General features: G+C 29.6%; 4 protein-coding genes across 7 annotated transcripts in view; 2 read left to right on the top strand and 2 right to left on the bottom strand.

Annotated features, from left to right (window-relative positions):
* Positions 1-22261, top strand: part of LOC111675363 — a 105855-nt gene extending 83594 nt beyond the window's left edge. Inside the window, exons 5-14 of one of the 4 annotated variants that reach the window (XM_046953679.1) lie at positions 12252-12349; positions 12410-13404; positions 13563-14081; positions 14268-14711; positions 14832-15247; positions 15877-16024; positions 16096-16312; positions 16380-16603; positions 16662-16825; positions 20859-22261. In XM_046953679.1, coding sequence (XP_046809635.1) covers positions 12252-12349; positions 12410-13404; positions 13563-14081; positions 14268-14711; positions 14832-15247; positions 15877-16024; positions 16096-16312; positions 16380-16603; positions 16662-16825; positions 20859-21599 — 3966 coding nt within the window. In that variant the 3' untranslated portion in view covers positions 21600-22261. Of the gene's footprint in view, positions 1-12251; positions 12350-12409; positions 13405-13562; positions 14082-14267; positions 14712-14831; positions 15248-15876; positions 16025-16095; positions 16313-16379; positions 16604-16661; positions 16826-17235; positions 17451-20858 lie in introns of those variants that run through there. The other 3 variants (XM_046953681.1, XM_046953680.1, XM_046953683.1) reach the window with 3 other exon arrangements.
* On the bottom strand, positions 1630-3563 carry LOC124420537 (dentin sialophosphoprotein-like). Its single transcript, XM_046953684.1, has 5 exons — positions 3279-3563; positions 3028-3206; positions 2559-2964; positions 2327-2493; positions 1630-2271 (listed from the first exon to the last, which is right to left on the bottom strand). Exons 1-5 carry the CDS (start codon positions 3502-3504, stop codon positions 1690-1692), a joined length of 1560 nt encoding a protein of 519 aa, XP_046809640.1. The 5' UTR covers positions 3505-3563; the 3' UTR covers positions 1630-1689.
* Positions 6549-7467, top strand: LOC111675405. Its single transcript, XM_023436174.2, has 3 exons — positions 6549-6759; positions 6823-6977; positions 7043-7467. Exons 1-3 carry the CDS (start codon positions 6579-6581, stop codon positions 7283-7285), a joined length of 579 nt encoding a protein of 192 aa, XP_023291942.2. The 5' UTR covers positions 6549-6578; the 3' UTR covers positions 7286-7467.
* On the bottom strand, positions 8004-8924 carry LOC111675394. Its single transcript, XM_023436163.2, has 3 exons — positions 8666-8924; positions 8442-8593; positions 8004-8380 (listed from the first exon to the last, which is right to left on the bottom strand). The coding sequence occupies exons 1-3, from the start codon at positions 8841-8843 to the stop codon at positions 8084-8086; spliced, it is 627 nt and encodes a 208-aa protein (XP_023291931.2). The 5' UTR covers positions 8844-8924; the 3' UTR covers positions 8004-8083.
* Positions 22262-23342: the final 1081 nt, after the last annotated feature.

Below are 23342 nucleotides of genomic sequence, written 5' to 3'. Positions count from 1 at the left end.
TTTTGCATATCAGGATTTTTTTGAGTTATAGGCATTAGCCTTTTTATCAAATCTTAATATTTTAACATTTTTAAAAGTGTCACAGGTCATAAGTAATTATGAATATAACTTGAAAACAATTGTACATATATAAAGTCAGGGAGCTATTTCCACTAAATTATTATTTTGTTTCCAATATTAATATATGTACTCTTTTCAAAATTAAACAAAAATCTCATATACCCACCATCACACAGTATGCTGTAAAAGGAATGCTCCCCTATATCAGAGTGATATCTTCAATGTGGCTTAAGTCAATTATGGACCGAAATCTTTTGAACTAACAAAATATTTTTTAAACCGTGAGCGTATAAGTAATTTTCTGAAGAGGACCTTATATGCGTCAATAATGAACCGATACTAATAAAATTTTGTACATAGATTTTGTTTTGTATAAAACATGTTTATGTCAAATTTCATCGCTATATTCATATTATTAAATAAGGAAAACTCGTATTTTTATAACCAATACTCTTTCCGTAGGGAAACCTTTAATAGGGTCTATGGCCAGTTATAGACCAGTTTAAAATTTTATTGATATATTCGTATTTTTTAGCCAGTAATGAACGTTAAGGTTATTTTCTGAAAGAGACCTTGTATAGGTGGTAGGTTAATTTTGGACCGATCCTCACAAAATTTGGTAGAAAGATTTTGGTTCGCATAAAGTTTATGTGTGTCGAATTTCGTCACTACATTTATATTTTTAGTCAGTATTGAGCGTTATAGTCATTTTCAAAAGGGGACCTTATATTGGTAGAGAGGTTTTGGCTTGTTAGAAACTTACTTATACCGAAATTCATCGCTATACTAGTACTTCTAAAACAGCTATGGCCGTTAAAGCTGTATTTTTTGGAAGTCTACTTACTTATACCGAATTTCATCGCTATACTCGTACTTCTAAAACAACTATGGATGTTAAAGCTGTATTTTTTGGAAGTCTACTTGTATGGGGAATATAAATACTTTTCTGTCCATATTTGTATATTATGTCGATGTGTTACAAATGGAATGACAAAATCAATATACCCCCATCTTTTTTGATGATGGGTATAAAATGGCTACAAAATATTTAAAGCCAAAGTATAGCTTTAATTAAATTCCGTGGAAATATAACTCTATGTGAATTGTGACCAAAAATTTCCTTCTAAAAGTTTATTCATAATTATGAACTCTGACACTAAAATATTCAAAATTTAATTGTAAACCGCAATGTAGTAGCTTCTAAAATCGTATGAAACACAATAAGCGAGAATTTTATATAAAACTGATATTTGTAACATTGAACCCCAAAATTACGCTAATGGCGAAATATATGACCTTATGACAAAGTCATGTACCAACTTTTATTAGGATATTTAAAATTCTCACTTTGCGTATTCAATTATTTTTACTGTAAGAATCTTTGCAAATGAAAATTAAGAAAAATGAGCGATTCAGAATTTCAGCGTTCAGAGTTATTAGCAATAAATTTCTCTGGACTAGGAAATACAATTTTTATGAGTCTTTATCTTTATCCCTTTTTAACCATTTCATTCCCTAAACGTTCGCAATTCCAAAAATAGCTTCCTAATAGTTTTATATAAAACATGATTCCAGCATAAACGTTTATTTACTTACTTATGCAACATGTACTTATGTGTAGGCAGATTATTAAATGCAATAAAATGCAATCATTATATTTACCACAAAAATAACAAAATGAGAACTTTTAACATTGGAGCTATTGTTATCAGGTCTATCACTAGTTCCTCCACTTTCTGAACCATTATCACCACTTCCATCATCAGATTCTCCAGTACCCGATCCACCATCTCCTGTGTTTTCTTCACCACCTGATCCACTTCCCCCATTATCACTATCAGATCCTCCACTGCCTGATCCATTTGTGTTTCCTCCATCTGACCCACTACCCCATCCACCATCACCATCTGAACCGCTACCGGAGCCACCATCTTCTGATCCGTCTCCACCTGAACCATTTCCAGAACCACCATCATCTGAACCACTGTCATCAATTACTAGCTCAATGTCATTACAACCACTCAATTGACTAGGTTGACAGATCATACAATCTGCACTGGATAAACATGATTTTTGTTCTTCCAAAGTTTTAGCGCAGCCCCGTATCACATGTTCATCTTCCTGTTTAACAAAGCAATATTCATTAGGCGTTCGGGATATTCCACATCTCGAAGGCAACAATCTTTTTGGATTCTTACGACAATTTTCGTCCTACGAAAAAGAATATTTATATAATGATAAAAAAAGGTCAGAATTCTCTTCATACAGTTTTAGAATCACATTGAATACATTCAAATGAATTCGAAGCCAAATTGTTGCACAAGTTTTCGTTGCACTTAAAGCAATTAGTTGTATCATTCAAATTTTGGGTGTCACATTTATGGCGCAAATCTTCGGAAAGTTGCTCCAGGCATCCTTGAGCCTGTATTGTTTCTAGATATTAATTAAAATTTTTTTATTTTTACTTAGATTTAAAACATAAAATTTATTTAACTTACCGCCATCAAATACACTTACGCAGATATCCAAGTCATTGAGGCACTTTTGCGTTGACTCATAGGTGGTGCGTAAACAATTTATACCATTACATTGATGACAAGTCCGACCACTTTTAGAGACATTACCACCAGAATTTCCACCAGCAGAACCATTATCAGAACCCTCACCACCTGTACTAGCATCATCGTTGATTACCTCTTCAGCATTACAATTATTCAATTCACTTGGTTGGCAAATCATACAATCGGAGCTGGATAAACACGACTTTTGTTCTTCCAATGTATAAGAACAGCCTCGAGTCACTCGATTTCCCTGCCGTCTAACAAAACAATATTCATTTGGCGTCCGTGAAATACCACATCTCGATGTCAATGAACTCTTTGGATTGGTGCGGCAATTTTCATCCTACAAAGAAATGATTTTCTTTCAAATGTTAACTTATGAAATAAATTGTTTTATTATTCATACATTATCAGAATCACATTGAATACACTTAAATGAACTTGATGCCAAATTGTTGCACATATTTTCGTTACACTTATAACATTCATTAGATTCCTTAAAAACTTGAGTCTGTGTCTCAACGCCACATTTATTGCGCAGTTCTTCGGAAAGTTGTTCTAGACAACCTTGAGCAAGTATAGTTTCTGTAAAGAAAACCCAAAGATATTTCTACATTGTGTGTGTTTTAAAAATGTAAATCACTTCATTTCACTCACGTCCATCAAATACGGTTACACAAATGTCCAAATTGTTAAGGCATTTTTGTGTGGCCTCATAAGTAGTGCGTAGACAGTTAATACCACGACACTGATGACATGTCCGCTCAGCCGTAACACTGCTGACATGTACTTGAAGCAATAGCAGGATCACAAAAATGAGTTTATTGAAAGAAAAATAAGGCGCTGTTGTATTTTTACTGATTTGAAGAACCGACAACTGCATTTTATGGCCTCTCGAATTGTAATAATGATAATTTCATTTCAAATTTTACTATTATTGTGCATGTAGTGTGTAAATGTGTGGATGGATACCATTTGATCAATAGAATTTTCCATAGTTTATTTTTCAAGTAGGCAATTTGGAAATCTACTTGTAATGTAATCATTCAAATATTGACTTTACTATATAAATAATACAACATATTAGCTTTATATGATTAATTATTATTAAGTGCTTCCTTTTGCTACTCTAGAAATCGGTGAATTTTATTATGAACGAACTTCTTAAATACCTTTAATTCTTCTTTTTGTTCATTTTTTTTTAATTTACATACAAAAACTGTAGGCTAGCTACAGCTAGTCCACACAAAATAATATTATTATTTAAACAAATTATTAATTGATCTATGTCCAAACATACATTAAAATTATTTGCTTTCTAAAATGCAGGGTATTTCAAATTCATTCAAACTTATTCTATTCCTGAGTAAGTTTATTATTTTTTTATACTCTGTTTTTTGTTTATAATATATTTTAATTGTTTGATTTTATGAATTAGTTCTAGTAATCACCCATAATGGTTTTGTTTACAATTAAAATTTCACGAGTGTTTGTGTTATAAAAATATGATAAAATATTTCCCTACCGAATATTTAATCATAATATATTTCTTATTTTAGATTTTTTATGGCAAATTTTATCTTTATCGATCGATTAATGGCGAGATTAGAAGCGCCAGGCACATTGGATTATTTAACAATTGATTTATTAACATTTCATAAGATATTTTATTTTCTGGTAAACGTGTTTAAAATAAAGTATATCAAAATTTAATCTGTTTGTTTGTTAAAAAAAACATATTATTATTTTATTTTCGATAAATATGCACATATAAAGCTGTTTTACATAAAATACAAAATCACCAGACCTTCAATAACTTTTTTAATTACAATTACAATCAAAAAGTAATCTTTATTAATAAATATAATCTCTTAGGGCGGGTTTTACAGATAAAGATAATCTACATTCTTTGTTTAAACCTAGTTTAATATATGTTTTGTGTTTTTCAGTAAACTGTAACGTTACGTATTATCTTAGTTTAACTGAGTGCTATTGGCCAATTAAACTTTATTTAAACTTTATCGTCTGTTTAAGTTTTATCGGGTTTAAAAGATTTTTTTCGCGAGAAAAATTATTTAAGCGAAATAAGTTTTTCAATTATCATACGAAATATTATTTCGCTGGGACTTTTTTAGGTAGTTATTTCATAATAAAATAAGTCCCCAAATTTTAGGACTTATTTCATTTATGTTTTTGGGGAATTATTTCGTGAATCATGAAATTTTAACAGAAAATGTGTTTTGGGAAATGTAGATTCACAGAGAAGGGCGCTTAATATATTTACAGAAGGCAATTAGGGCGATATCAGGAGATAGAACTAAATCTACTACCGTATTGTTTTGTAAGAAAGCTTTAACTGAATACTCTCCCAGAGGTATGGTTCACACCAGTCGGGAGTAGTCTGTAACGAAAAGGCGAATGTTATAGGACACACAGGATTACGATCACATTTATGCAAAATTGGACGTGCGGATTCAGCGTATGTAGAGCATGTGGAGAGAACAGTGAAACTATGGAGCACGTCCTTTGCCTTTGTCAGGCATTCATCAAAGTTAGATCGAAGTATCTTGGAAGTGATGTTATTGTACATTTGGGATTAAAAACGAGTAAAACGAGTTACAAATGAACTTTTAAATGCACATCTAGCAAAAAAGCAAAGTTTTCGAAATTTTAAAAGAAAACATAAATCTTAAAGATTACTCAAATTTCAAGTCGATTCAATATATAAAACTCTAGATACATATATTACATAAAAATTAGAGACATTATTTCTGATATAATTCACCAAATTTACTTTATATCTGCAACATAATATCTCAATTTTTTAGGTTATATTAATTTATAATTTAGCATTATGAGCTACATACTTCGTTTAAATTCTTAAAATATGTATAATTAATATATTTATAAATGGAAAATACCTGGCAACAGTTAAAATTACATTTTTTAAACATACATATTTCGGAATAACTATAATATGTATATATTTCGAAATTTTTAAGTACATACACGCAATACATTGCGATTAACGATCAGGTACAAGTATTTAGATAGATAAATATTCTACAATTCATTAGAAATGTGATAGAAACCCCAATAAAAAATAATATATTACTTATGAAATCTTAAGTAGCGATTAGTGAACTATCAAAATTTATATTACCTATATTGTACAATGTACATATGCATGTGTATTATCAATATAACGTATGAAATATGATCCAGTTTAAAGATTCGCAAAGATATACGCAGGTACTTGGAAATTCCACACTGTGTATACACTGAAAGAAACATTTTATAGTAAAAAATAAAAACAATTTAGAAAATCATGTTATTAATGAACTTTGAACCGAAAAATGTGTTTTCAAAATGAAAATATGTCTTCAATGTATATTTTTATAAATATTTTTCTTCTTTGTTAATTAATCGGATGAAAAACAAGTTTCTAAAAAAATTATAGTGTATTAAAAATTTAATAACAAATAGATTTTATTCTAATCTTAACTAATCTTTTAACTTACGATACAGTTCATAATTTAAAGTTAATTTGATTAGAATTCAGTTCAATCTAAATATAAACGTTTATTAAGAAATATTTAAGAATAATGTAAAAACCAATTTTATTAAAAATAAAACAAAATTTGATTTGTTTCGATAGCAAATGACCTCGCACATATGAAATAATATTAAAACCTTTTATTATTTGTATGTTAAATGATAAAATCAATTAAATGCACATTGTTTATAATAATATTAATATTCAACACAAAAATTAAAAAACAAATACTCGTACTTAAACTATTGAAAATCTATCGAAATGATAAGTTTCAAGAGTTCTCAATTGCGAAAGTGATTCACATTAATACCACCTAGCGTTTTATCTTCAAATAAAATCTATAAAAAGGTATCCATTCCATGAAATTGATATTAATGTGAACTTGATAGTGATTTGATAAAATGCATTCTAAATTGATAGTTGCAACGGCTGTTGTCTTATTGGGTCTTGTGGATTACTCGTTGGCTAATAAAGCAAAGACTTGCTATTCCTGTGAGGGAATCAATTGTATGCGCACCTCAGTGGCTACAACAAAAACATGTTCGGATCCATTGGATTATTGTGTTACCATCTTTGACAAATGTAAGTTAAAATTGTGATAATTAAAAGGCTAAAAAATTTTCACTCACATTTGTTCCACTGTAGTCAATGTAATACAAAAAGGCTGTTCATATGAAGTGCCGGAGTATTTACGTCAAAGATGTGATGCCAATACAGTGGAGTGTCACAAATGTAATTCAGATCGTTGTAATAATTTAGGACAAGTACAGTTTGCTTGCATACAATGTGATTCCAGTAAGGTGAGATTGAATGCCAATTAACATTATATTGTTTGTTAATATTTTCGAAACTCCCTTCCTAACAGGACAGTAACTGTGCTTCTTCTGCCTCTCAAATGACCGCCCAACGTTGTGGTTCACCCACTGCTCCCAATTCATATTGTTATGTTAAATACGAGAACGGCTCAACCAAACGTGGCTGCTCAACTACGGTAGCCGATCAGCTGGCCTGCTATTCCGATGCCAATTGTTCACTTTGTTTAGCCGGCGACATCAGTGGCTGTAATAGTGTAGATTTTACTCCAGGCACAAGAGCTAATCGTCTATAGATATTAGTAGTATACCTGAATATTATCAATGAAATGAAAACAAATTTTGCACCCGTCTAGTCGTACGTCAATAGAATTGATTCAATAGCATTTTGTTAACGTCTGACTGTCGTACTTGTATAATAAAGAATAAACTAATAAACGATAAGTTTCAATTGAAAATTGGAATAATAAAAACATAATATTTAATATGTACAATTGGTATTGGTACTATTTTCAGAAAACAATAAAAGATCATAAATAGCTAAATTTTAGTTAAGTTGGCTGTGGACGTCTTAAAACACCGTGCACAGAGATTAGGCACCATATAACTGAAGCACATGTATTAAGCGTGTAAAAATGAAATTCTATATTCATTTGCTGAGAATAAATTAATAATTAAGCCATATTTCTGTTCATGTAATCAAACATGTTTAATCTAAAGATGGAAAAATTGCTTAAATTTGTAAAGTTTAAGATAAATTCTAATATAAATTATTTATTCGATTAATTAAATTTTTAAACATATCTAAAACTTCATTTAGCGATTTTCTTCGAATATCTTTTTAACTCTATACATTACATTAAATACAATCATTTATAATAGTACTGTTTCCAAAACCTGTCTATAGAACGTAACCATTATAAAGAACTAAACCAGAGTGTGCTTTTTAATAACTACATGCAATTAGCAGCGGATTGTTTCCTAGAAGTTTTCTTAATTTAAAACTACATATAATTTTACTGAAGCGCCAATAAATAAAGATTTTATTCTCTTTTTCAAAATTTTATCATTTAAATCTAAATCGATTAATTTGTTTACAACAAGGTCAAAACAGACCATGTTAACAATATAAAAACACTATAAATTGTTAAACGTTTACTACCCGATTCTGTATGATCAATTGATTCTCGATTACAGGCCACATCACCGTCAGGTATACACATATCGCAAGAGGTGTCCGCAATGCATTTCAATTGTTCATTTGAATCTACTAAGCATCCACGTTCGACATTGGCCGATGTTTGGCGAGTATAACAGTAACTATTTGGACTTGTTGAGATAGGACAACGAGTTGTTTCCAGATTTGAAGAGGCTCTAGAACAATCTTTATTCTGAAAAAAATAAACACATCATTTGAAACTTATGATAAAAACTCACTATAATAAAAATTACATTGGATGAAGAACATTGAAGACACGATATGGCCCCTCGATCATTGCATAGATTCTTATAGCATTTATGACACTCGGTATCGGATAAATTATCACATTTGTTGCGATATTCTTCAGGCAATATTGAATAACAACCTCTGGCCACCACAGTCACTATAAAGTTTTTAAACAATTTTCAATAAATTAAGTTAAACAATATATATCTAACTAAAATGTTTATCATACATCCTTCAAAAACGGTTACACAATTATCCACAGGATCGACACATGTTGCCTTATTCGTAACTTTTGAGGTCCTTAAACAATTGATGCCCTCACAACTGTAGCACTCTTTGCTTTGTAAACCCTTTAAATTTACAACAAAAAGGGTTAATATAATTAGTTTTAAATAGCAATAAAACATTTTTATTATTTTTTTTTTTTTTTGAAATCTTTAATTATTTTTTTAGTAGAATTTTAAACTTGAAACCTATTCCATGTATCAGTAGGTGAATACTGAAGTTTTGTGCAATCGATTGATGAAAATGCAATTGACTTTAAAAAAATATGAATTGTAAACAGTTTTATCTAGACACTCAATCTGAAAAACTAAAATACACTTGAAAATCACTGATAATAAAAGCAACTTCACTCTCAGAATACATGTCTTTCTTGTAAGCTGTTCAATTTTGTTTTTGTAACGATTAAATCATCTTGGGAACAAAAATCACAATAGTGGAGGATTTTTAAAATTATTTATTTTATTTAATTAATAAGTTTTGCCTCAAAAAATTTAAACAAATAATAAATGACGTGTTTTTATATAGGAAATTGAACTATTGTTTAACATATTTAGAGAACACTATACATTTGTGGCCCCATGGATTTATTAAAATTGTTAATTTATTTTTGGCAGAAAATATTAAATATTTAGAGTGGTATATAACTGGAGTTTGAGATACTAGGATCATGATAAATCTTAGGAAATTGGAGAGTTCATTTAAAACTCCAAATACATATCTTTTTAAATTGAATAAAGATGTTGTTTATACAAATTTAATATTTTGATAAATCGATTCATTATTGAGCATGGAATTTCCATATCTTCTAATGAGTACTTCTTTTTCAAGCATGATCGGGCGTAACATAATTTATTAAATTATCTATCTATGTTCTATAAAGAATTTTCTCAGGAAGGAATCGAAACCACGACACCCGGCCTTTCAGACTAGAAAAGTAACCTGCGATTCTGATACGCACATCTTTTTTAAAGAAATATTGGGTATTCTTAGTATTCCATTTAGGATAAAAGTATGTACAGTGTCTCTCATAAGTATTCGAGTTTAGGTATAATATAAAAAGAAACTGAATTTAATAACATATTTTGTATGCAAAATTAATAAATTAATTTGTTAAATTCTCTAGACAGTCCTTAGCTTTGATATCACGCTTTTTAAAACATTAAAAATTCACATTTACTTAAATTAATTTAGCTTTATTTAAAAATAGTCCATAAAATTACCTCACAAAAGTATACGAATTTTTTCTGTATTTCATATTTGACTATATTATAGGAAACATAAAAATTAGAATCGAATGTTTTTTTGCTAAAAATTGTTTTAAGGGGTAACTATCAACTGAATGGATATATTTTTGGACCATTTGGTCCATTTTGGAGTATTTGTACCATCTTTTCATATAATATCACAAATTACGATTTTTGACCATATTTGGCATTTTTTTCTCTTTTTCCAGAGATAAAACCAAAATTTAATATTGGGATTTAATAGATTCCTTCAGGTATTTAAAAATAATAATCTTTGTTATAAGGATTTGTTTTTAAACATTCCATGATATATTTTTGGTATCGTTCTTCTGTTTCTAATTGAATTATCTGGATCTTAAGTCCCTTTTCGTACCACTAAGATCGATATTTTCCGACAAAGTTGGCTAGTATATATAATTGTAGATATTAGCATTAATATATTTTAAATTTTCAAGACATCGTAGCGGTGTACAACTACAAAACATGCCTTAACAAAACGTCATCCTATACAGTAGATTTTAGTTGTTACTACTTATAACATTCACGATTATGTTGCTCATTACAACAAGACTGTATGTAAAAAATTTTGGCTTATTTTGATCATAGTAGATAATATTTAAACAGATATGAATATTTTTGAGTTAGACCATAATGATATGGTGACATTCAGCCTAGAGGCCATTGGTTATAAAAAGAATGATTCCACTATATTGAATGGCGTTTCTTCGAGGCATGCTTTAGAGTTATAAACTTCCACAATATATTGAAAACTTAAAATGTATAACAACGATATCTAAAACAATATATAGAAGACAAGTTTCCCCGAAAATTTTTGACCCTAGTATTATAAAAATGGACTTGAGTTCCAGTAAATTGAATTAGCGATAGAAGAATGATTCCAATAATATATCTTGGAACGTTTAAATACAGATTATTGTAATAAAAAATATTATTTTTAGATGCCCCAAGGGGTATATTAAATCCCAATAACAAATTTTGGTTTTATCTCTGGGAAAAAGATAAAAAAATACAAACATTGCCAAAAACCGCCATTTTAATTATATTACATAAAAAGATGATACAGAATGAATTTTTAAAGTTTTAAAAAGCGTAATATCAAAGCTAAGGACTGTCTAGTGAATTTAACAAATTTATTTATTAATTTTGCATACAAAATTTGTTATTAAATTTGGTTTCTTTTCATATTATACCTAAATTCGAATACTTATGAGAGACACTGTATATTATTTTACTGAATAAATCGACTTCGTATACAATTTCCAGAAAATAGGGAAACAAATAGTTTTTGTTTTCCTATCAACACTATTTTTATCCACTTGTGTTTAGTAATTATTTAATTATTAGCTTCTTTTTGTGTTTTTTTTTCGAAAAAAAATAAATAAATGTTGTAACCTGCAACTACTCAATTTCATGGCTGTGATTATGGTGCAAAATTCTTTTTTATATTCGTACCCACTCACCGCTTCTTCTGTTCGTTCACATTCATTAATATTTACAGTTTAGTTCTTTTATGATTCGACAAAACACAACTACAACAACTATTTACTGCTGCAAATTAGTATACAACAATAACTAACTATCAAACCCCAGAGGTTTTGCAAGTAATCTATGTAGCCCTTTTTAGAAAAATTACCAAACTGACTCTAGTGTTGAAAATATGATAGTAATTTGTTTCGACCTAAAACGTGTACGTTGAAAGTAACAACATATATAACTAGTTAAGTAAGCTATTATTGTAATAATTTTCAGTTGATAATACCCATGTGTGAATTATTTTGGACCAGCTTATATGCGACTTTCGTTTAAGACACACATAGCTTTTTGCTATATAGTCATACAGTTTATTCAGGATATGATACGACAAATACGAAACAATAACCCCAAACTGCTGGGTACATAAATTTATACACACGTTTAATACAGTCATAATTACATAGAATGTTGCTAACACATGATCGACAAATAGTTAATGAATGCACTTTAGGTCATAGTTATAGGTACATTTCATATAACATTACGATCAACAAAATGTTAAGTTTTTACCACTTGTGTTTGAAACACTTTCTATAGACATTTATAAATCCAAAATGTCATTCATACTTTCGTTTCTGGAGATATCATAAAGCTATTCTAATATTTCAATTATATTTAGTTAAATACTTTATCTAACAATAATATGAAAATTTTATGTTAATTAAAACAAAAATTGACAGAAATATTATCTGCATCTAAATAATAAATTCCTACAACTTTTGTGTTTTTCAGGGAGGTTTTCGCCTACAATTATTAGATCCACTTGATCGTCCTTTGGTAGATTTAACACCTCAAGTAAATGGTTCCGAGTTTGTGAGAACTGATGCAACGTGAGTTATAGACTTTTTACAAAATTATATCCAGGAATGTAATGATTTGTATTTTTTCAGAGCCCAATCATATCAAGTTACATTACCGAGTGACTTCGATTGTCACAACTGTACATTGCGTTTATTGCGTCAAGCCGATGAATGGTCTAGCGGCTATAGGTTTTGGTCGTGTGCCGATGTTGATATTAAACAACGTAAGGCATTTAAAGAAACATGTTCTGGTAATGGCAAATATTTTCCCTCACGCTGCAAATGTGAAAAAAATTTCTATGGACCACAGTGCCAATACAAAGATGAATGTGCTAACAATCAAGATTGTGGTATTCAAGGAAAATGTATAGATTTACAAGGAACATCGCTGCCGCGTAAACAATGTTATTGTAATTACGGCTGGTATGGGGCGGGATGTAATAAAAGATCGCCATACAAAAATACAGATTTTGACTTGAGCGCTTATACAATGAAAGAATTGTCACCTGATTATAAAGTATACTGGCGCTTGTTGGAAGAACAAAAAGAAATTGAAGTTGTTTTAAAGGTTAACAGTACTACATGGGTTGGATTTGGTTGGAGGCCACGTTCATTGACAAAAGAATGCAAGAACTTCCCCCTAATAAAAGACATTGGAGATTTGACTACTAGCTTGAAAGTATCCGCATCTGCTGAGCCAGAACCTTCTTCTGAACCAGAACCAAAATCTGAACCGGAACCATCTTCGGAACCGGAACCAAAATCTGAACCTGAACCTAAATCTGAACCAGAACCAAAATCCGAACCCGAGCCTACATCCGAACCAGAACCAAAATCAGAACCTGAACCCAAATCGGAACCAGAACCAAAATCCGAACCCGAGCCTACATCCGAACCAGAACCAAAATCAGAGCCTGAGCCTACATCCGAACCTGAACCAAAATCAGAACCTGAGCCCACATCAAAATCAAAACGTGTTGCTAAAAATGAGAATCCCTTAGCAATGGATGGTGTGACATCAGTTGCTACAAGTGTTTCCTATCGAGTTAGTGCCTCCACTGGTCGAAGACGTCGGGACGTATCAGGTAATAAAATGTCACGTTATTCTTTATCTTTGATATAGGCTTCTTTACAGAACATATACGAGTATTTGATAACTAATTACTGATATGCACTACACTTTTTCCTTACAAAATACACAATACAATATAAATTTCCAATTTTTTCAACTAATATTAAATAGATACAACTGAATCTATTAACCATTTTGAACACGAGCCACAGTCAAATCCTGAGCCCAGTGCAGAACCAGAGCCAAAATCTGAGCCTGAACCTAAGTCCGAACCAGAACCAAGCTCAGAACCTGAGCCAAAATCTGAACCCGAACCAAGTTCAGAACCAGAGCCAAAATCTGAACCTGAACCAAGCTCAGAACCAGAGCCAAAATCTGAACCAGAGCCAAAATCTGAACCGGAACCAAAGTCTGAGCCAGAACCTACATCCGAACCTGAGCCAAAGTCGGAACCCGAGCCTGAAGCCAGGTCGGAACCTGAACCATCTTCTGAACCGGAACCCAAATCGGAACCTGAGCCATCTTCTGAACCAGAACCCAAATCGGAACCTGAGCCATCTTCTGAACCGGAACCCAAATCTGAACCAGAACCTAAATCTGAACCGGAGCCAAAATCTGATCCCGAGCCTAAATCTGAACCAGAACCAAAATCAGCTAAGAAGACTGTTGCTCCTCAATCCACAGAGTCAGGTATACCTACTATTTCATTCAGTTACTAACTTTTCACAGTGTCTCACACTTTCATTACTTTTTTCCATACTTTTTTCCATAACACGGATTGATAAAAAATTACATCATCTATATCTTATTTATAGAAAACTTCATAACATTAATTTTCAATTTGTGCATTTCTATAAAACTTCTATAATTTTACAGACTCTAAAAAATACAAATTAAATCCCTACACTCCCATTCATGATTTTAATCCCATGGATTGTACGGATATTGTTATCGGTTCTGCACGTGGTATGGCAAGTCGTGTGGGTGACTATTATACTCGAGATAGATCAACACCACGTCACGATGAATTCTACGGCGGTAAAAGTGATTTAACTCTCGCTACGGGCTTTGAAAAAGATGGCGTGACCACAATAATTTTTCGTAAAAAACTTGTTGCCACAGAACCAACAGATCACACTTTGGACGATGGTTTCACTCATGTTATTTGGGCTAAAGGTCAAGAAACTGGTAAATACGTTCATATCCCTGCATCTGGCATTGAAACTGAAATGTCTTCCGTAAAGGAATTCTATCAACCCGATGAGTTGAAATATCACGGTCATAAAATGCAACGCGGAGTTACACAAATAAATTTCTTCGGTAAGTTTAGTTAAAACTGGAGCTTAATAATCGTATGAAATATTGTAAGCCAATTCACCAGTGCAGTATGTGACTCCTAATTAATCTTAAATTATATTAAATTTGTTAATGTTTATTTAGAAAAAGAAAAAACGAAAAGTAGCGACAGCGGAGATGACAGCAATATTTTGGATAACGACTGCTATGGTCATTGGAAATATCCCTCAAATTGTTCACCTCAAAATCATACATGTCAGTATTATGCCTCATGGGAGACTATCGGACACGGTGATGATATGCGTTGGCATATTGAAACGACCAATACCCAAACATGGACCGGCATTGGTTTTAGTAACGATGAAAAAATGTCTCAAACTGATTCAATTATTGGTTGGGTAGATCGTAATGGACGTCCCTTCCTAATGGATACTTGGATTAATGGTTATTCATCACCAAAATTAGATGATCGTCAAGATATTTTTGATGCTACGGGACGTATTGAAAAAGGTGTTACCATCTTGGAGTTTAGCAGGAAACGCATTAGTAACGATGAGCAGGTGAGTCAAAAATTCACGTTTTTACCTTTTTAACTACATATTAGCTTCAATATGGATAAAAAAGTTCTTAATTTTGTTTATTATATTGTTTCCTAAATAAATATGTATGTATATGATACTCCATTTCTCAATGCAGTGTCATTGTTATCGGAACAGGTTGAATATCTACCGATTAAACCACAACAGGGTCTTAATGACGGTGTATTACAAAAGTAAAGTTTTAAAGTATTTCGTATGATTTTATGTACTTATTTTCAAAATTGTCTCTGATTTTCGATTTTTAATTTGAAATGTCAGATAAATAAAAATGTATCGTAAATTCAAATTAAAAATATATTAATCAATACCTTATTTATCTGGCTATATGTTTAAAGTCCGATAATAATTTTGAGTAATTGCAGAAATAGTAAAATATCATAAAAAATGTTTTTTTTTTGGTTATGTCAGTCTTATAGTATATATACTTCACGGGGTGAATAATTTTGATGCGATCAATTCAAATAATAGCAATAGTATTACCTAATTCAAAATTTATTAATTGTTTTTAATTTTTACGAAACTAAAATGTTCATACAAAATAGATTTGTTTTTGAACAGTTTTAAATAAATTTCATCTGTTTATTTTTCAGGACTTATCATTTACTGACGATCATTGTTTGTATTTGTTCTTCCCTGTATTGGGTGGTGCTTTTAACGCAGTCAATAAAAAAATACGTAAACACGAATCGATTCCTCCAATATCGCCCACTCGAGTGTGCATCAAATCATGTGGCAAAGGTAAGCGTTACAATTCCATAAAATTGATTATCACACAATTGTTTAAACTATATTTCGAATTACGCCCCTAGAACTTGAACAAATATTGAATGTTGCAACAACACCGTCTCCCAATCGTTTGGTCTATGCTGTAGGTGTCAAACTTATGAATCTGGCCGAATCGTTTGAAGCTCCAAAACCGGGCACTGTTGAATTTAAAAATCTTGCTGCAACTATATCAGATTCCTTTAATGGTATACTCAGCGATATTCCCGGTTATTATAAGACCGATATCTTGAGTTTTGAAAAGTAATAAAGACAATTATTAAGATCTCTAATATTCAATAAAATTCATACAATATGATTATGTTCACAGGGAGGGTGCTACATCTATGATTGCTAATCTTCAAGCCATGTTTGATAAAGATGAATATGAAAAGGGTCACGCTTTGGCTACGAATACCATACCAGAGGATATAAAAGAGACTGCCATGAAAAATGGAGATATTGTAAAAACGGCGCTTTTGGATAAGATTGCATCCGGTAAAGTTGGTTCTCTTACAGTTGATCCACAATTCCTAGATTTCCAAGCTCTAGAATGTAAGTTTCCTCAACTACAACATTATTTCTTTATTTTGTTAAAAATTGCAACTTTTAGATAAATCGGTGGATAATTCCGAGGACACAAAACCATCATTTTTCGAATTGTCAGAAGTACGTTTGTACACCGTTTTAGGTCTAATTGCTGCTCTGGTCTTTATAGCTTTAATTCAGGCCTCGTGTACAATCTACAAGACTTCCAAAAAGAATAAGTCAAATAAGGTAAGTTTTCCATTTTTATATAGATATATATTTTTGGCAGTAATTTTGTTTTGGTGTACAGTTAAATTTTAAAAATTACAAGATTACACAGTAAAAAGGAATGATTTTTTAATTGTATTACGTTTTATTCAGATGATTCTAGAATGCTGTCATATTTTAATATTGTATTTATTTCAATTCCGTTCAAAGTAGGAGTAACTTTAAAATTAAATTTATTACTGTAAATATCTGCTAAATTTAAATCATTCCCGGCTACTGTGTAATATTTTTAATTTTTTCTATATTTAAAAAAAAATATATATATAATTTTTGATAATGTTGGCTTAAAATGCACACATACATAAATAAATAAATATAAATAACTGAGCAAAATATTATAAATGAAATATTAAACAATAAATGTTTTAAAGCTTATTTATGTAATACCCGATGAATGGCGGATATATCAGCAAAGGCAACATCAACGCTACTATCAACCTTCTAGCGATTTATAAACTAAAAATGCGAAAAACAAAATAAAGAAACAATCAAGCAATCCCACCACCAACACCATGAATAATTTAATAAATAATAGTTCAGAAAAAAGTTCAACATCACTAACTGCCAAACACGAAAAAAAAAATAATTTTTAAATATTTGAGTTTTTTAAATAAAACTTTTCTTTTGAAAAAATGTTTAAAAATTTTGCTAAAAGAAAAACTTTAAATAACAATTTCCTTAAAATGTTAATCACATACAAATATTTTCATGTGTGTGTTTGAGTGTTTAAATAAAATCATTATTCCTGAGTAAAGAAATTTGGGTAATTAAAATTTCGTTTAATTATCTTGTATTGTGACTACCTTCCTGTTATATTTTACTACTATTTTTAATGTATTTTCTCTACTAATATTTTATGTAAATTTTGTAATACTCATTTACCTCATATTTATAATACGATTTTTATTTTATAAAAAAGGTTTATGAAACAAAATTTTAAAATCCTTTGCTAAAACAAAAATCTATTATAAATATCTGTATCCTTTCAATATATCTCTCTAAATCTATCTGCCTTAACTATTCTACTACACTTTAATTTTATTCTGTCCTTATTAATTGTTATTTTCCCATTCCAAATCAGTCAGCATTTGTTTTATGCTATTTTGTATTTTATATTTTGTTTATTAATTTTATTTGTTATTTTTCTCCTTATCACACAATAAACACATTGAATTCACATTTGGGTTTAAATAATAACCTTTAATTTAATATATAGATTGATTTTTTTGCCAATCGTAACTTATTTTAAGCAATATTTTGTCGCCTTAACATTTCTTATTTAGGGTATATCGAGAGTCTAGGTTTTATTATATTATTTCTATCAGTCTTATGTACAGTTGTCAGATCTTACAACTTTGGCAGATCTCGCAATCGTGATCGAAATAAAATTCGAATCGACGTAAATTGCGATAGTGCTTAATTTTCTCATGATGTTACTTGAAACGAAACGAATGGAGTTTTTGCTTCAGTGTTGTAAAAAACTTTCATAATATGTTTACAATACTGAACGAAATGTTAACAAAACTAATATTTATATGTTTCATTAAAAATAAAAAATTCAAAGCAAAATTAAAAAAAAAATAATTAAATTAGAATATGGAGTTTAATTGCAGAGAGGAGTATTTTATGCAAAATATAATATTCCAATTGATATGTAATACAACATAGAAGTTTGTTTAGTTATTAACTTTTATTTATTTGGCAGATATTGTCTGTATTGATTGGAAACATTTGGATTATAGGCATCTTGTATTGATGGGTCACAAACATTTAATTTAGTAGCGATTTGTTCCCAACGTTGCACTGTGCGAAATCTCAGACAAAATTAAAAATCTATATTTTCTGAATTCGGATAAATAACGGGGTTTTCAAATGGATGTTTTACAAGAAATTCGCGAGAAATGCAAATATTGGATTATATTTATATCCTACACTAAAACAGTGGGAGGGTATTATGCATTTGTGCTGATATTTATAACATCCTTAAAATATACTAATCGGCTCTGAGTCCGTTCATCCGTCCATCGTCCACTCTACAGATTGCAATTTTCAAGATAATTTGATGAAATTTGGTATATTTTTTTTTTTACCCAAGAACAAAACCTATTTAAATGTTAAAATTGGTCCATTATTTCGCCTAGCCCGCATACAATCGTAGTCCACAAATTCTGCTTTAGAGCTCATAATTATTTTAAATAAATATATATCTACAAAAATCGTCAATACTTGGTATTATTTACTTATTTTTATTTTCGTTATGAACGGGAATCAAACAATTTTGCTTTCGAGAAAAAAACTCGAAAAGTTTCATTTGAACCATTACTTGTTATCGAATGACGTCATAAAAATTTCGATACGCTTTATTCGTTATCGAATAAGAGAATCCAAAAAGTTAAAAAACTCATACGATTAACGTAAATTGGCAGTTCAAACGTTTGTAATAAAACCATAAAATTTTATTGCCAGAAAATTGTCAGACGATAGATACATTTATCTGCAAACAGTTTACACTGTTGTATTAATGCAACGGCAACGTAATAGTTTTACTCTTATTAGACATACATACTTGACTTAACAATAATCATTAGACATATTCTAAACATTTTTCTGCCAACGTTGTAAGTTCTAACAACCGCGAATACATATACGTATATGTAGCTTTAGGGTTATTGGTTCGAATCTCACCAGAAACTCTAATATATTTCACTACAACCAGGCTAATAATTACATAAAGTAATGACAATTAAGTATAATTACTTCTAATGTGTAATTGAACTATAATAAATAACAATTATTTGTAATTGTAGTTTTGCCAATTTAAATTATTTGTAATTGTAAATTACGAAATCTATGTAATTTTAATTGAAAATTTCTCAATTACAAACATTGGCAAACATCGATTACAATGACAAGTAATTGCAATTGGTAAATCTTCAATTAAAAAAATATTTATTATTATTAAATTAAAATTATTATTATTTGTGAAATAATTCTGTGTAAAGATTCGTTTTCAGTGCAGCAATCCTTTAGAAAAGTGTACATTGGTCTCCGGGTTTTATCATTTTTTGAAATGTTATTGGCCTGTCTTATTGATAAATATATTTTAAAAAATTATTAATTTCATATACCCATTTTATACAATTTATTTGCAATTTGAAAGAAAGTTTTTGTCTCCTATTAAACTTTTCTATGTCAATTTAATCGCTAAGTAACTATCTGAAGGGGAATGGGCTGGGGTCAAATCAAATTCTATTTGAAATATTTTACAATATAAATTCATGTGCAAAAAATATATTTTAACTACTGCAGCATCAAAATGTATATGGCTAATTACGTTTTCTTGATATCCCAAATGATTTTTCTGTATATAAAAATTTTTAACTTTTTTATAAATTTTACAAAAGTTTTTCAATTAAATCCGGATCATACTTTATATGTTATTTAGATTTTCATATAAAACCCCACCCGATGATATCAGGTTTAAATTTAATTAAAGATTATTTTAGGCCCTAAAACTAGTCCTTAACCACACTTTCTATATACAATCGATTAATTGTCGAATCTCATAACAACATTTCTATATTCTCTTAATCTTTCACTTTTCATATGCTTAAACTAAATTAATCCTCATAATCATTTCATCTATAATCGCCATTAATGTTTCAACTGTTCACTATTGTTTTCTAACACTTCACCGATTATCTTAGTTGTATTCACCAGTTTATATCTTTAAATATCTTAACAAAATAGCATAAATACAAATAAATGAGTGACTGTTAAGAAACCGAACAAAAATATTTCTAACGAGAATGAAAGTGTTGATTGTCCAATGTAAAAATATATCTGCCCTTGTCGTTGGGACAATACGTATCAGAATTATTTATTAAAAGCTTTCAAAAATAAGATTTTGTACAAAAAATGCTGACTGGTTGAGGATTATTATAAAGCTTATATCGTTTATATGTAACTAATCATGCTAATTATAAATTTTCAGGAAAATCTTATTAAAAATTCACCATGGAAAGAATACTCATCAAATACCAATTACGCTTTTGATCCTTATGGGGAAACGGAAGAAAAAACTATGGCAACAGGTACAGGATCGACACAAAAAGATAAATCACGCAATCAACGTTCAACTTCAAATAGTCAACAGACCACATTGCAAATGTCACATTCACCCACTAGCAAATCTCAATTGTATTACGACAATGCTGCCAATGGAAGCAGTGGAAATGGAGTGACACGTAGCAATGGTAATGCTACGACCAACATGCAAGAATATCGTAGCAATGGTCGTTCACAACAACGCAATGGAAATGGCAATGCTGCCAGTTCCGGCCACAATGGCAATAACAGTCATTATGATCGCTACGATCGTAGTGATCGCAATGAACGCAGTGAACCCCAACAGCATCATCAGCAATCATCATCAGGTTATTCTAGAAATTCCTATGCTGATCGTGCCTATTCATTGCCACGTCAACAACATCAACAACAATCAAATATGCAACCATCGGGTTATTACACACAAGATCGTCGTGATCGCAGCGCCCAAAGACAAACAGCCCACGATGATCGTCGTCAATATCGTGATAGATCACGGGAAGACCCTCGTTTAGTATCGAATGGTGGTGCTGATACTCCCGACTTTTATTTCATGCCTTCGCAGCGTAAATATTCGGGCGAAGTTGTACGAGTATACGTTGATTATAATAAGGATCCAAAACATTAAGAATAAAGAAACGTTAAATAATAAGAACGGTATGATTGATTAAATTGAAAATTCATACAAATAGGTTAATTACTATAAAAGGAATATTTTTAACATTATTTATCACATTCGTAGAAACAAAAGTCCGAACTTATTAAATCTTAATTAATTTATTTAAAAATCAAAATACTCAATCTGAATTATACTAAATTAAACTAAAAATAGTAATTGCTTGTTGCCATAATTAAAAAAAATATTTAAAAGATAATGTATATTTTTTGAAAATTTTTCCATTTTCGGAATCCTTCAGATATTGAGTCCCAATTCCTAATTTAAAAAGTGTTTAGTAATGGAAACCAAGTTAGAATTATAAAATAAAAATAAACTGTTAACAATTTCAATTTCCTTGTGTATTTAATTTAAACAATCATACTTGACAACTTTAAAACTCTAATTCAAAACTGTCCCTCGAAATTCATAAATTATTTTTTCCATAAAGTACAATATACATATTTAAGATTTGGTGCAAAAACAAGTCACACAAATTAGTTTTTTCACAATCAATCATTTCAAATAAATAATATTGCATAATTTTTTAGATTGTATTAATTTCTTTATTAACGTTTAAAGAAAAGATAATTACTTTTTTTCTTAAATTCTTTCCATGTTTTCATAAACAATTTCAACATTTATTTTTTTGCTTTTTGTTCTTATAAATTAAAAATGTAATAGTAATTATTGTAACAAATTAAAATTTTGCAAACACCTCAAATAAACATTAGTCATTTGTTAGTGTAAAACAAAATAAGTAATAATTTGATATAAACACAATTTTAATTGTATACTTTTTAAATTTGTTTAAATAAAAAACAGTAATTTACATTAATAATAAAATATTTAAATAAATATTAATGTTTTTCACAATATCAAATATTTCGCCATTTTGTATACAAACATAGTGAATAATATTGTTCGTATTAAAAGAATATCTGAAAACACTGGTCATTGTGAAGACAAATAATATATTTTTGTATCTATTTTGAATGTAAATATTTGTTTTAATTTATAGTAAATAAATAATAATATTTTTATTATTAATTTCAATTTTTATTGAAGTTGTTTAGTTTTAATATTTTTTTGTAACTTTTAATCTCCATCATTAGTCACTGATTATTACAAATTGTTTGAAAATGTTATAATATTTAATTAAATACATAATAAAAAACTATAATAAATATTTGTAATTAAAACTTATATAAAAACATAATATTATTTAAAATATTTTTTTTTAATTTTCTTTATAAGTTTGTTTTTTAATAAATATAGGTAAATATGTATATATAAATATATATCATATATAATGTTAAATATTAATAAATCTATTAAATAATTTTTAATAATAAAAGTAAAAAAACAACTAAAAAACATAACTATTTTATTTCGACAGAAAACGTCACCGTTTGTTACAAAAACAATGTATGTTTTATAAAAAAGAAGAAGACAATTGTAAATGTACTATAAAAATTAATGAAAACTTTAATTAAAAACAAAAAAGTTTATTGTAAAATCCCAAAAATGTTCTAATCTCCAATGGGCGCTTAAACTAGCAAACAAAATTAACTGATTGTGTACTCAAAAACAACTTTCGAGGATTAATTTGTTGAGATTGATTTGATGTATGAAGTCCGGGAGGATGGTCTTGGTGCCGCGTCTGGTTGGTTGTTGGTGGTTCGTGGACAATACACGGTTTCTTCCGGGGAATTT

This window comes from Lucilia cuprina, chromosome 6, assembly GCF_022045245.1.
Source record: "Lucilia cuprina isolate Lc7/37 chromosome 6, ASM2204524v1, whole genome shotgun sequence".
Taxonomy (NCBI): Eukaryota; Metazoa; Arthropoda; class Insecta; order Diptera; family Calliphoridae; genus Lucilia; species Lucilia cuprina.
This window is presented reverse-complemented; position numbering and strand designations above follow the sequence as displayed.

Excerpts from the sequence above, each read along its gene's own strand:
- LOC124420537 (XM_046953684.1), bottom strand. The coding sequence starts at position 3,504 with ATGCAGTTGTCGGTTCTTCAAATCAGTAAAAATACAACAGCGCCTTAT. Across the intron at positions 2,965-3,027 it reads TTCAATGTGATTCTGATAAT|GATGAAAATTGCCGCACCAA; the intron begins GTATGAATAATA and ends ATTTCTTTGTAG. Across the intron at positions 2,494-2,558 it reads CGTAAGTGTATTTGATGGCG|AAACAATACAGGCTCAAGGA; the intron begins GTAAGTTAAATA and ends ATTAATATCTAG.
- LOC111675405 (XM_023436174.2), top strand. The coding sequence starts at position 6,579 with ATGCATTCTAAATTGATAGTTGCAACGGCTGTTGTCTTATTGGGTCTT. Across the intron at positions 6,760-6,822 it reads TGTTACCATCTTTGACAAAT|TCAATGTAATACAAAAAGGC; the intron begins GTAAGTTAAAAT and ends GTTCCACTGTAG. Across the intron at positions 6,978-7,042 it reads TACAATGTGATTCCAGTAAG|GACAGTAACTGTGCTTCTTC; the intron begins GTGAGATTGAAT and ends CCTTCCTAACAG.
- LOC111675394 (XM_023436163.2), bottom strand. The coding sequence starts at position 8,843 with ATGTTTTATTGCTATTTAAAACTAATTATATTAACCCTTTTTGTTGTA. Across the intron at positions 8,594-8,665 it reads TGTAACCGTTTTTGAAGGAT|TGACTGTGGTGGCCAGAGGT; the intron begins GTATGATAAACA and ends AAAACTTTATAG. Across the intron at positions 8,381-8,441 it reads TTCAATGTTCTTCATCCAAT|AATAAAGATTGTTCTAGAGC; the intron begins GTAATTTTTATT and ends TATTTTTTTCAG.